The 14707-nt window shown below is 37.3% G+C and overlaps 1 protein-coding gene across 1 annotated transcript; it reads right to left on the bottom strand.

Moving 5' to 3' along the window:
• Positions 1-1313: 1313 nt before the first annotated feature.
• Positions 1314-14207, bottom strand: LOC145983755 (uncharacterized). Its single transcript, XM_083116804.1, has 4 exons — positions 14157-14207; positions 13689-13794; positions 8494-9061; positions 1314-2099 (listed from the first exon to the last, which is right to left on the bottom strand). The coding sequence occupies exons 1-4, from the start codon at positions 14205-14207 to the stop codon at positions 2030-2032; spliced, it is 795 nt and encodes a 264-aa protein (XP_082972930.1). The 3' UTR covers positions 1314-2029.
• Between the last annotated feature and the right edge of the window lie 500 nt (positions 14208-14707).

Raw genomic sequence — 14707 nt, 5'->3', positions numbered from 1 at the left:
TTGATATGTGTAAATCTAGTCCAGGAATGTTCTATTCGTATCCAAAGTATGTGCGAAAAATATCAGCATAATGTCCAGATTAGGTACAATTTTAGTCCAGAATACATCCTTTTCTACAATGAAATAAAAACATCCAGATAATATCCCTATCACGTGAACCCATGTCCAAAACATGTCCAAAAGTCATTCATAGAATGTTCAAAATGATCCATATAATGTCCAAAGCACATCCAAAAATGATCAACAGGATGTTCAAAAATGATCCACAGAATGTCCAAAACACATCCAAAATAATCCACAAAATGTCCAAAACACATCCTTCCTGGATATCCTATGGACGTCCCCTGCACGGAATTATGGATATCCAGGGGACGTCCTATGGATGTCTACTGAACATTCTGGGACATCCTATGGATACCCAGAATTTCAGCACGAATATACAGAAGACATCCATTAGACGTCTCCTGGATATGTGTGTGCTGTATGTGATGGTCTTTGTGTTAATCCCTTCATCAACTAACATAATTATCACGCATCCTCACTATCATGATTAACCTAAAGCCATAACACAAAATACAGTATGTACAATACAATGTTATTGATTACTACCCTAAAATAAAACATGTGTCAATCTAAGAGCTTTCAAAGTTTTTGTATTTAGTATTGTTTTCAATATAATGATCTATTAGCTCCAACTCCATTATTTTGTTAATACATTAACATTAAAATAAATATAAAAAACACATGATTCGATTAAGTTATTTACAATATACACTGAGGAACACAAATGCAACATATGGCATTAATATACAACCTTTGTTCAATAAATACGGTGAATGAATTGCTGGCGTTCAGTGTAGTTGGTACGACTGGTTGACGGTCAGGTCAGTGAACCCCTAGGTCTGTCAGTCATAGTTCGTGAAGCTGTATGGTTGTCCAGACATGTAGTTTGTGTGTACGCATTGTGGAAGTAAGGTGCAGTGCAGCGATGCTGTTATGGGTGAAATGGAGCAACGTACAAACGTAACATTCTGCTTCAAACTTTGGAAAACGCCAAGGGAATGTCACGACATGCTGCGCCTGGTGTATGGAAACAGTGCTTTATGGAAAAAGTGCGTGTACGAGTGGTACAAGCACTTCCGTCAGGGTCACCGAAATCCAAAAAGGTTAGGTGCAAAAAGTCGCGCATCAAGACAATGCTGATTACCTTTTTTGATGCTGGAGGGATCATTCCATTCATAAAGAATACCTGCCAGAAGGCACAACATTGAATGCAACCACATACGTGAACATTTTGGATCGCCTCCTGAAGATAATCAGACGTGTGCACCCCCAGTATACTGAAAATGGATCCTGGTATCTGCTGCACGATAACGCACGATTCCATACCACCATAACCGTGTAGCAGTTCCTGGCACGTAAGGAGGTTGTTGTACTCCATCACCCCCCTTATTCACCAGATCTGACCCCTGCTGATTATATCCTTTTTCCTCGCTCGAAGAAACACTTAAAAGGACAACCGTTTTCGGACATTGCCGACATCCAACACAATGTGAACGCTGAACTCAACCGCATCCCACAGGTTGCCTTCACCCAAAGTATGCGAGACCTCTACACATGTTCTCAGAAGTGCATTACCATTGGAAGCGATTATTTTGAAGGACAATAAGCTGTATTCCTGCATGCATGTACCGCCTTTCCTGCAAATAAATCATGAAATAAATCATTCAATCTTTCACCGTATTTATTGAACACAGGTTGTATTAACAAATAAGCAAAGCAAAGTTTCTCAAATTTCCTCTGAAGTAATTGGATATTGAGAATTGGTTAATTTGTATGGTACTTTCTTTTTGATTTTTCAAATAGGAAAATTTACATACAGTATGTATACTCTCTTATTTTGATGTAATACCATTTGGAAGAAACTTGAGGCTAAATTGGAAGTTCATTTGGATGGGTTTGAAAACTGGAGGTGTGAGGCTTCAGTTGACAACCTTGCTTCTTCTTAATCCTTTTTGCATCCTTTGAACTAGAATTGTAGGCCTCCAACCTTATAATTAATCCAACGGTACCTTGTGCGTTTTGCTCCATTTGGCTTCCTATAATATAAATGATTATTTCTGTAAAGTAAACTTTAACATGTATATGCATGCACACTGGCATGTGTATATATCTGAGATGGAAAGTATACTAATTCATAGTTGTATACATGGTCTAAATGATGGAAATTGTCAATAATAAACACTTATTAATTGAGATAAAACTGTATCCACCAGAGTGACATGACCAAATGACTTTCTGTTGGGTCAGTACATAATCCTTAGTTTTTACAAAAAAGATATTATTATTTAATCAGTAAAGTCCATAATGATGCTGGGTTATCATTTCCATTTAAAGCCTCTAGGTACTGTACTATTCAGGGCAAGAATTGAGCCTTATTATAATATACTATATATAGTATACTATCTCATTTTTAACGAGATAAAAAACTGAATACTTACATAGTACAATGTATTGTATCTTAATTTGGTGGAACATGATGAAATAAGGTAAGGTATCCCAGTCCATATAGCCATGAAGGCACATTTAGAGGATGTGGGGATAGGGCCCCACACATTCTCGATCTCGGCCATTTTGGAGGTGACATGATCAGCACCAAGCTCCATACACCTTTACCACCCAGGGTTGCCCCCAGGTATGCATTGTTTTGAGGATAGGTGAGCTCCAGAGCCACTTTATGCAGAGACAAGGCTGGAAAAATTCTGACCTTAGATCACCCACCCTGGGAATCGAACTTGGGTCTCCCATGTGGCAGTCAGACACACTACCAATGATACCACTGGTGGCTCAAGATGAAGGTAAAAAAAATGGAATAATTCACAACAGGAGCCACTAATTTTTTTTCCTAAAATATTGTCTGTTACTCTCTCAGGTGAATTATCAATCACTACTGGTAATAAGAAAGTTAATATCAACTTCCGTTGCTGTTTCAACATAAGCACAAACAATGTTGGCAGAAATAAAGAATTAATTTATAGCAGTGGTGGTTTTTTACGCTGTCATCATAATATATTTTAATTAGTGTGGGCAATCATTCTTACCTGAACAAAACACATCTTTACCAGATATATTGAATCTATTAGTGGAGTGTAATGCTAATGCAGCAATTACAAGAGAATTCTATTTTTAGCAATTTCCACAAATCTCCACCAGGAGTATAAAACAATGTCCAACAATCACCATCAGTAACCATACTAAAAAAAAACAAGTATAAAAAATAATCTCCAAAAATACCTGCCTCTGCTATTAAGTAATGTACTGTAGAAAATACCTAGCAGAGTACATTTAACTGGAGTTGAATGGAATTTTCAAGAGTGAAAATTTAGAAAGAAATGGGTTACAAAACCCTAATATTTTTACCCTATCATCAAACATCAAACCTTGTGCTTTTTATAAATGCCACAATAATGTGAAATAACTATAATAAAAATATGAAATGAGAGATACAGAAATAGCTACCACTGCTCTTCAGGAATGACTATGAAAGAATATGTATTATGAATATGAACTACTTCACACACACTACCTAGCATGTCACTAGAACTGTACCAGGGTGCAAAATTCCGGGGAGACAGGGGGGAATTCCCCCCACCAAAGATCTTGTCCAGAAATCCGCCCCCCCCCAAACTCTTCCGGGAGGGAGAGTTTTTGTTTTAGCAACACACATAAACAATTAGTTTGGAATTTGAATATACTTGACTGGAATAATATTGAAAACATACAAAAAGACCGGACAAGAAAGAGCCTCATCTCTAAGGACACTGAACCCAGCAATACTCAGAACACAGAAATTAGACCGACTTGTTATTTCTTCTCTCATTGCCTTTCGTTAGCAACCATGAAGTATTAATAAATATATTAATAAAACATGTAATAGCATTTATATGTGAATTTTATACAGGAAACTATTATCTTCTTAATCTTCTTAATGTCTCTTAATTTTTGTCCCCCTCCCCCCCTTAGGCAAATCACTGTTCATAGCATCAGTAGTACATTAAAATCTTCAATTTGCAATTACACTTTGAATGAAGGACAGTCGATATAATATATTGTATATTTTGTAATATAATTATTTAATAATTTACACTTATTTAATGACATTGTATATATAGTGTGTGTGTGTGTCTGTCTGCTCCAGGGGCGGCGCCAGAAATTTTCGACCGGGTGGGCAGAAGCTCCTTATTGATAGATTAGGGTGGGCAGTATAAATGTAAGACCATATATAGTATGTATGTGTATGTAAGACGTATGTATCCCCCTCTCTCTTACACTCCCGATTTTCCTCTTACTTATTTTCCCTTTCCTTTTCTTGTTTTCCTATTTATTTTTCTAATCTATTCTCGCAACTTGTTCCATTTCCTTTCGCTTTGTATCTGATGGACACAATTATTTCAAGGAAGTGTTTACCCATGCGCAGCCATACCCCAGTCATACATTCTAAATCACATTCTTTCATGCATGTTAATACAGTGAAATAAATGTGAATTATGTTTAAGCTTGTGTTGCAAATACAAGGCACAAACTTGATTTTATGTATTCGGCGAAAGTGATAGAAAGTGCAATGGTAGACAATCGTGAAGTTTCTCGTAATTTAAATGCATGTTCCTGAGCATAGTATTTTCATCGTATGAGTTTTTAACTGAAAGAGTTTTCTTACTCCTTCGGGGTCACTTTTCTTAGCTTACATAGTTTGTACACCTGATAAATCTATCTGAATGTTTGTAGTAGCTGCGATTGGGTGCCAACATTTGAGGGGCAGGGAGAATATAATTTTTCTTGGTAGAAAAGGCTTAGCATAAAGAGGCCATAGTGCGGGGGTAAAAAGTGGCAAAATTTGGCGAAGGAACTGCATCCCCCACTTCCCGCTCCTCCTAATCGCCGCCACTGAATGTTTGGATTAACATGAACGTCTTAATAGGAATGATTTAAAACACTCACGGAAATCAAATTCTTTGTTCATTGTCCATGAAGTATTCCTAGGTTAATGAAAGGCTATTTTGACAGAATATCACTCACAAACAAGTAAGATCGAAAAATCTGTTCAAAATTGAAGAGTTTATTAGCTAAGTTGCTATTCATTTTCTGAATTGTCATGTTACTAATGCGAGAGAAGCAATACACGTATGGTTGGTTACATGAACATATTTTTTGAGGTAACAAAATGATTTAGGACACAAGGAATTCATCGAAGTTGATCACCGTGCCAGTAATAATTCATCTATATTTCATAATGACTTGGGTTGCATGGCGTGACCATTTCGAACACACTAGAATGTCAACCTATATCCTGTGCAACACACCCTGGAAACTTGATTCTTTCAGGCAACGAGTCCCTGGCGCTTGGAACCACTGTCAAAGTAATAATTTATGAGGGATTGTATTTTGAGTGTCAGCTTGTGTTTGTTTTCGCCCCTTCGTAACTTTAATCTAATCACCATTGAACCTTATCGTCGTCATTATCAAAATTAGCAGAAAAATGACTTTAACCTTTAAACAGCCAATGGGTCATATATGACCCATGGTGCCGATTACAACATTCACGTGCTTTTAGGATCTTCATACTTGTATGTGAGGTTGTAAACGCTGACAGATGTTGAGATAAGACATTGAAATGTCATGTGGAAGAAAACCCACCCCCCCCTCCCCTTTCTATAATATGCAAATTAGCTATTTTTAGCTAAAATGCAAATTGTACATATTTCAGCCTGTATGAGAACTAGGGACTTGAAACAAGTTTCACTTTGTTGCAAAAGGTCTACTCTTTGAAAACAATTCAAAATTGCACCCTTTCCCAAAATAACGGGAGAAGGGGGGGCGAACGCCAGATTTTTTTCATTGAAATTTGGGGACTTGGCCCCTCCCAACCCCGTTTTTCTCACGTGGGCTATCTGAATTGTACACGGTCGCGTGCTCCGATGTTTTTGTTTTCAAACAAAATTTATCCGAAGTAGATTGCTCAAATAGTCTCAGAGATATAACGTTTTTCTGAAATAAGTGTAAAAATTTAAAAATCGCGCGCAAAGGCCGCGGCGAGAGAGGGGTAACTTTCGAAAACCGGCTTGGCTGTTTAAAGGTTAAATATAACAAATCATAGCTCTTAGAAAGTTAAGATGGTAGTTTCAATTGCACAGCGTTTCATTAGTGGATCAAGGCAGCTAATTCCGTGAACAATGATGTTGTTTTCCGAAAGTCTCAAATATTTATCTCAGGCAATCACCCTCTTAAAATTGACGCATCTTCTGTGGTGATAAAATGCCACGTTTTGTGCGAGTTCTTTCTGTATATTTTCCCCAAAGGCATAACGCTGTCGCATTATAATGAAGAGGTCCTGTGTTCGACTCCCCCTCCTCTGGTGGAAGCACAATGCACATTGGTTCCACGTTAAACTGTAGGTTTAGTCCCGATTAGCCTATCTGAGCATAAAAGTGGATTTAAAAACAAACTAATAAAACCGTCTGCTGGATTCTTCGTGACATAACTTTTTTTCTTTACTTCAGCTGCATCTACAGATTCTGTTGACATTTTCGGCTGATTCATATGGCAAAATTTGTGTATGGGACGAGGATTTCTAAATAGGATAAGCCACTCATTAGCAATTGAATAATTCTGTAGCTTTTTCCATACATAACTGGTTTATTACAATTTATTCACTGCAGTATTGTAGTGATTATTGTGATTCCTTCTTATTAGTAGAATAAATATAAAGTTGATATTTCGCATACCATATTGATATTTGAAGATAACAAGTCTATAAAAATTGTAATGAAATAAAAAAAGGGACACTTCTGGAATTTTAATGCAGAGCTAATTAAAATTATATTATACTCTCTAGAATACTTAAACCCGAAGGTTTATGGCTTCGGCAACAGAAGCCTTCCATCTGTCCCTATTCGGGGCAAGATCAATCCAATCTTCTCTATCCTTGCCGATTTCTTTTAGGTTCATCTCAACGTTATCCCTCCATCCTCGTCTTGGCCTTCCTACTGGTCTCTTACCATCAGGTTTCCCAACAAGAATCCTGTAAACTATTTTTTCCTCTGCCATTCGTGTCACATGGCCTGCCCATCTAAGTATTCTTGATTAAATTATTCTAATAATAATAATTAAAAAGTCAAAATAATGTATTGTGTTGCCGGAGGAAGTAACGCTAAGATGATGATGATTTTATTTGTTTATTTAGAGATTATTTTAACCATACCCAGGCCGGGATTTATATACGTATGTGGAGGCCCGGAGCTGCAGTCCTCAAGCTCAACCTAAATTCTGATCTAATATTGATCATACCCTGCATAATTTTGAGCATATTCAAGCATAGATAATATTCACAAGTAAAATATACATGTTACGAACACCAGAATACACTTATTTATCGAATTATTCATATATCTCGAAGTATATGTACTTATTGAATTTGATTGGGTGGGCAATCGGGTGGGCACACGAATTTTTGGGTGGGCGCTTGCCCACCCGTGCCCACCCCTGGCGCCGTCCCTGGTCTGCTCCCCCCCCCCCCTAACCAATCTGCAGAGATTTCGCACCCCAAACTGTACATTCATAGTTGATTTGAATGAGTCGTGTAAAGAACAATGTACATTACTACATGTTAGATAATATTTCAGGCCAAGATTTAGGGTAGTCTGGGGGGGCTACAAACTTGGGCCTTCATCTGCAAAGGAATCTCCACTGGAGAAAGAAAATGCTTTGAAGAGGGCCATAAAATGTGGAAAAATGAGATATTCGAAATTTGTTAAATAAAATTGATTGGATTGATTTGTTTTAAGTCCACTTTATGCACAGTAAGGCTAATCGTGACTGGACCTACAGTTTAAAGTGGGATCCGAACCACTATGTGCCTCCACCAGGAATCGAACCTGGGACCCCTTGATGTGTTAAATAATAGTGTAACTATATGACATAACTGGCTAACAGTTATAACTGAAATTTATTATCATCATATCCATTAGGATTTAGAAAGCCACAAATATCGCATGCTAAAAGAAATATTTGGAGATTCTCCAAGGAATAACGTAATTTATTTCTAATTCAGTTTCCTGGTCTTAATTTGCAATGAGAACTGTGCATCAAGAATAAGAGGAAACAGTAGTTATTCATGTTTTTGAGGGCTTCCCCAATGGTGCAGTGATAGCATAGTCAACCTGTAATCAAGGGGTCCCGGGTTCGATACCCATTGGAGGCACATAGTGGTTCAGATCTCACTTTAAACTGTAGGTCCAGTTCCAATTAGCCTTACTGTGCATAAAGTGGACTTAAAACACCAAATCAATCAATCAATCAATCATGTCTTTGACTAAACTCTCCATGGCAGCTTCCCACCTTATAAAAAATCATAACTTATGTGGATGAATAGTAGTTATTCACAACAAACATAGCTTCTAAATAAATGGAAAAGTTAAACTAATTAAAAAATATTACCCATTTACAAACTTCTGCCTTATGCCATTGCAAACTTCACACTTCCTGTTAATCTTCTTGAAATTAAATAGAACTAGTCCTTTCATGATAGAAATTCTGGGATGTGTTTTGTGCAGTTTTCTCATAACCATTCTCATGTTATGAAGCACTTTAGGATTTTCATGTTCATAACTCCTCTTGGGTGTCAATGGGCAAACATTAGCAGCAATTTGTTTCTTGATATTAATGTTCCTACTTGTACGTCGCATCTCACTTCTTGTAATTGATAATGGAAAACTTCTGTTAGACTCTGCATCAATCATATTTTGAAAAGCTGAAAGTTCCATATTATCATTCAGTATCGCATCAAGGTAAGTGTCACTAATTGAACTCTCAAGTGAAGCAGAATCCAATGGAGACATGTTTGTGGTAACATATGGTTGTTGATTTCTAATAAAATGCATCAGAAGACGTAGGGTACTTGCTTTCCTGTCATTGCTGGAAGTTTTGGCTTCTTCTGTTGCAAAATATTTATCACTTCTGTTGTTCTGCATTTGTTGCTTGCTACGTGATCTTGTAACAATGAAATCTGAAAGTAAGATTGAAAAACTAATTTTTTGCAAAATTAGTTGTTGAAAATTGATAAAATCTTATTGAAAGTTTATACACTGTAGGATTATTTGTATTCATGTTAAGCAAAGCAACGAGCTAGGGCCCGGGACTATATGTCCTATAAAAGTGTAAAATATGTATGTAATTATGACATATAAATTGGAAAATATGTCATGAAAAATTATAAATATGTCAGAAAAATTCAGAAATATTTTCATTAAATCCATGCACAACAGTAATCTCGAATTTCTCCCATACCCCATAGAGTAGAGTAGGGGCTGTAATGTTCCGAATGTTATTTTTACTTTTGACAGATTTTTGTGAAAAGCGAAAAAGGCAAAGAAATGAGAATGAAACTTCTTTACTTCCCATGCAACAAGGAGAGAGAACATTTTACCTCAATAATGTTTGCATGGCTATCAATTGTCAGTGGGATAAAAAGGTGAGGTATTATTGTTCTGTACTAAGAAAAGATGGCACCTTTCTTCCTCCGTAATTTCCATATCCTGCCATCGACAATATGAAATATCCCTTGTGCTAAAGCTACGAAGAAAAAATATGAAATAACCGATTATGTGCAAGAGAATTATGAAATTATACAGAAATATGTCTTATTACAACAAAATTGAAGAAATATGTTGTAAAAATGCGAAATTGGTGAAATATGTCAAAATATGCTTTGTCAAGTTTGTCTATTTCGGCTGATTTTCATCAGATATGTAAAGATCTCACCCCAATAATAGATCCGAAGTCAATTGAAAAATATGTTATAAAGTCCAGTGCCCTAATAATAAGTATAGGCACTAACTAACTCTCTAGCCTTCTTAAACCTGAAGGTTCATGGCTGCAGCAACACAGGCCTTCCATCTGTCCCTATCTTGAGCAAGATCTATATACTCTTTTCCATCCCTACTGATTTGCTTTAGGTCCATCTCAACGTTGTCCCTCAATCTTCATCTTGGCCTTCCTACAGGTCTCTTACCATCAGGTTTTCCAACAAGAATCCTGTGAACTTCTCTTTCCTTTCCCATTCGTGCCACATGGCCTGCCCACCTAAGTCTTCTTAATTTAATTATTCTAATAATATCTGGACATGAATACAAATTAATTATGTAACCTTCTCCACTCCCCTGTCTCCTCATCCCTTTTAGGTCCAAATATTTTCCTATATTTTCAAATACTCTCAATTTATGTTCCTCTTTCAATGTAAGGGACCAAGTTTCACACCCATATAATTATAGGTACTGTAAATGAAATTAGATTAACAAAATTTTACAAATGGAATATCTTTTGACATTCCATAGTTAATTTGTATGATGAATCTCCTTCCAGAAAATCATACAATGAGAGTTTCTCATACTTTTGATCACACCTGTAACACAACCTGTGAATTAATAGCTACTAATCCAGTGCACTAAGTACCATCATCAATCAGAATTACTTAATTAATACCCTGTGGCAGGGTATTCAGCATAATATGATCTTCATCAATTTTAGCAGTTCATCATCAATACTGACTCAAGAGGTAGAAAAATGACAGAACATAAATAGAAATAGAAATAGAAGTAACAGCAGCTCTAGTCCCCAGATTATGCAAAAGTTGACCTGAACTATATTCCTCCCTCAAAACATAATGTTAGAATTGCTAAAAGGAAAAGCAAATAGAATAATATTGAATTAAGATTGCATGTTATTAAAGAGCCACTGTCACCTAACGTTCAAGTAACTATGTTCTTGTTCAAGATCCACTGTTTGGCAATATGCTGGCTAGATATGGTTGTTTACTAAATCCCTGGGCCTCCCCGATGGCGCAGTGGTAGCGTCGTTGCCTAATCAAGGGGTCCCGGGTTCGATACACGGTGGAGGTACATAGTGGTTCGGATCCCACTTTAAATTGTAGGTCCAGTCCCGATTAGCCTTACTGTGCATAAAGTGGATTTAAAACGCCAAGTCAATACAATCAATTTACCAAATCCCAAAAAATATGCCAAATATTGGGAGTCTGTTAAAGACAGTGGCAAAGCGTGACATTTTTACGTAGTCATCGCAAGATTTGACAAACGTCAGGGTCGATTTTCTAATGGAGGGAGAGAGAGGAGAGGAGGGGGGGGGGCTAAATATTTCTCTGCGATAAATGCCAAGGTCACTGCCAATTCAATGTAAAAGCTCATACCACAGACACAGCTGCGGTGGCTCAGTCGGTAACGCGTCTGACTACCATGCTAAAGGTCCCGGGTTCGATCCCCGGCCGGTTCAAATCCGGGAACTTTTCTAACAATGGAAGCGTCCCCGGTACCCACCCAGCGTCGAATAACATGGGTACCTGGGGGAAACCCTTGGGGGTAAAGGCGGTCAGGGGCGTGATGCTGATCACATCACCCCCACTCACGACCGGATCAAGAAAGTGTGGGGCATTACCCCCACACCCCCTATATGCCTTCTCGGCGTGGTGCTATGGACAGGGGAGCACTTTACTTTTTTTTTACAGACACTACGAGTACAAAAGACATAATTCTATTCCATACAATGAGAATTATTAAATTTGATTGAAACTGAAATGCAAACAACTCAATTGTCACATTTAAAGGTCCATTATGGTCCACCTCTAGTTGTTGTTTTGATAAAGAAAAAGCAGCTTTCATATCGTTAAATATATGATTTTCCTCTTAACAAGTGGAAATAGGAGACAGTCGCAGTGGCGTGCCTAGGATTTTCGAAGGGGAAGGGGGAGGTTACATGTACTTTTTAGTAGTCATTCCTTAATTCCTCATTTTGCCATCTTTTTCTGCCTGTCACGATCTTTTTTTAGCTTTTTTTAAAAAATGAACTTAAGCGGGGATTATGACCCTCACCAACCCCTCCTTGACCATGCCACTGGACACGTCGAATAATCTTGATGGCTCCAGAGAAACCCTGCAGTGGCTGTAAACATGGGGATGCGGGCTAAAAAAGGGGCCTGTTATGACCCAGGTCTGCCTGTTTGGAAGTGTTTGGCTGTTCTCTGCACCGGCAGAGACCAGAGGGATTCGCACCATTTTTGTGATGAGCTGAGGCTTCTAACACCATTGCCTTCAAGAGGAAACTTGACGGAAGGGTTCGGCAAGAGGGGTAGTGCTGTGCCCTCATTTCGATGTACTAAGATTAGCGAATCTTTTGTGTATTTCGAGCTGTTTCATGCTGTCGCTTGGCTTATTTCGCACAAATATGTGAGTATTCATTTTTCTTTTTACTTCTTCTCTAAAATATTTAAAATGCAATATTTTTTATTAATTTGCTTGGTCATCGTCACATCTCCCGATGACCGGACACTTCACCTCTGTTTAAAGACAAGCTCAATAGCCATGTCAGAGACTGTCAAACTCCTCCCATATTTGAAAATACTTGGCAAGCTACGAAGGATGGGATGAATTTCTTATGGTAATTTCTTGGTTCATAAGACTTTCAGATATAATGAAATTACTCCTTTTTTAATAGGCAGGTGAAATGGATATAAATATTTTGCATTACAATTCAAACTTTAGAACAAATCTATATCTTCACATTTACTAGTTTTGCTGATGTTGACAAATCACTTTAGGTTGCTTGTTGTCTCTCATGACCAGACATCGATTGAGTTAATTTAAGTTGTCTAATTTTAGTTGAGCTTAATTTTAGTTTAGTTGAGCTACTATTTGATAGGTCTATCAGCTCACCTAGATTTATATTTATACATAGTTCTGTAGTTATTGAGATGCCACATGAATAGATGGACAACTTCTCATAAGGATAGTTTCTTTCAGCTTTTCTGATTAGTAGTACCCTATTTTATTTTACTTTTATTTGTATGCGAGAGTTTGCAAAAGTTTTCCTTCAAGATAGCTTCCAACACCTGCAATATGTAGCCAACCATTCACAATCCACTGAAAATATTGCTTGTAAGATTTTGGTACCTCACAATCAATAGTTTGGTGATCCCTTGTCAATGCGAGTCTGGAAATGCATCACATGCGAGTGGAAAAGGTAAAAGTAGTCTCAAGAATGCAGGACTATTCCATGAAATGTGTTGAACACTGTTCACAAAAGTCTCACTTTCATATCTGAGGATGTGTGTGTGTTTGAGAGAGAGAAAGAGGGAAGGAGGTAGGAAGAAAATATTGTTGTGTATTGTTCCTAATTTATGGGATGAAGCAACTCATCCTGCAAAGAAAAATATATTCACAAAGACAAAGGTTGCAGGCAGAGAAGAGAAGAGAAGAGTCAATGTGCATGTGTTGGGGGGGGGGGGTTAAGAGTGTGTGTAAGATGTATTGTTTTCTTAAATATTTTCCTGGGTTAAAGTTAGTATAATCTACTTAATTCTGAAAATAGGAAAGCGTGCATATCTTCAAATATATATTATTGTTTAATAGTAACATGCACTATGCCAACTTGGCAGGTTTGACTCATGATCATGCAACCAGAAGTTCTTAATTTGACTCTCAACCTGGGCATGGATGTTCCTTTGTGAGTGTCTCTTAATCACTTGAATGATGCTAGACAAAACTGACGGACAGTCACAAAGAAACACCCATGTCCAGGGTTAAAGTTAAGAATGTCTATGCCTAGTATTTTCCAGTTTAACTCACCATTAGTGTCCCTTTCCACACTCTGCACCATGTGATTTTGAGATTCCTCCTTAGATTTTTCAGATGAGCAAAAAATTGCATTTGTGCTATTTGTTGTAACATTGCACTAAAAGAAGGAAGAAAATATCATGTATGACATAAATAATTGAAACAACAGTATTATTACCCTCAATGCACATAGCCTAAAATTAAACTACACTGCTCGTTTCTTATTCATCATTGATCTCTAATGCAAAGTGGTGTGCCCAGGATTTTCAAAATGGAGGGGCTACAGGTACTTCTCTTTAGTAATCAACCCTCATTTTGCCATCTTTTCCTGCCATTGATTTTCTAATTTTTTTTAGGATGAGGAATGGCACAAGTTGCTTGTCTCTATTGATTTGACTGGTTTAGTTCATTTTTCATTGCTTTTCTACCAACTTCCATTTTACACTTGTCCTGTGGGAGAAATTTAAATTAAAATCTTACCTCATCATTTGAATGAACATCTACCTCATATTCGCTCTTCAGCCACCGCATTTTGGCTGCAAGAAAATGAGAAAGAAATGATTTAATTGAGATACTGGACAATATTTTAAAGGTGAAAACTATACTTACACCACATCTTCAATACATGAATAAAAGCTTAATGAATTTTTCTCTGAAAATTGATGCTTGTTTTTAAATTACAGCACATATGGGGATTTTACTCATGTGCATAGGCGCCGACTCCATGGGGCTTGGGGGGGGGGGGGCTTGAGCCCCCCCAATGTTAATGATGTTGGGGCAGAGCCCCTCAAATAATTTTGCTTAAGAGGATCTAATGTATTATTTTGCTTCTCTTGTAAAGTTTACTCTGTATTGTGCCACATGAACTTAACTTTAAATACACATTTGAAATGTTCTAGACTATCAACTTTGGGGGGCTGAGACCGCTATACCATCAACTTTGGGGGGGCTATGACCAGAGACAGCAAAACACATGACTTATTACTATATACTAAGTATATAATTATGAGTATTGTTAACATTTTTACTAA

Source organism: Lepisma saccharinum, chromosome 2 (assembly GCF_977018435.1).
Source record: "Lepisma saccharinum chromosome 2, izLepSacc3.1, whole genome shotgun sequence".
Classification (NCBI taxonomy): domain Eukaryota; kingdom Metazoa; phylum Arthropoda; class Insecta; order Zygentoma; family Lepismatidae; genus Lepisma; species Lepisma saccharinum.
The sequence above is the reverse complement of the archived record's forward strand: the minus strand, read 5'-3'. Positions and strand labels throughout refer to the sequence as shown.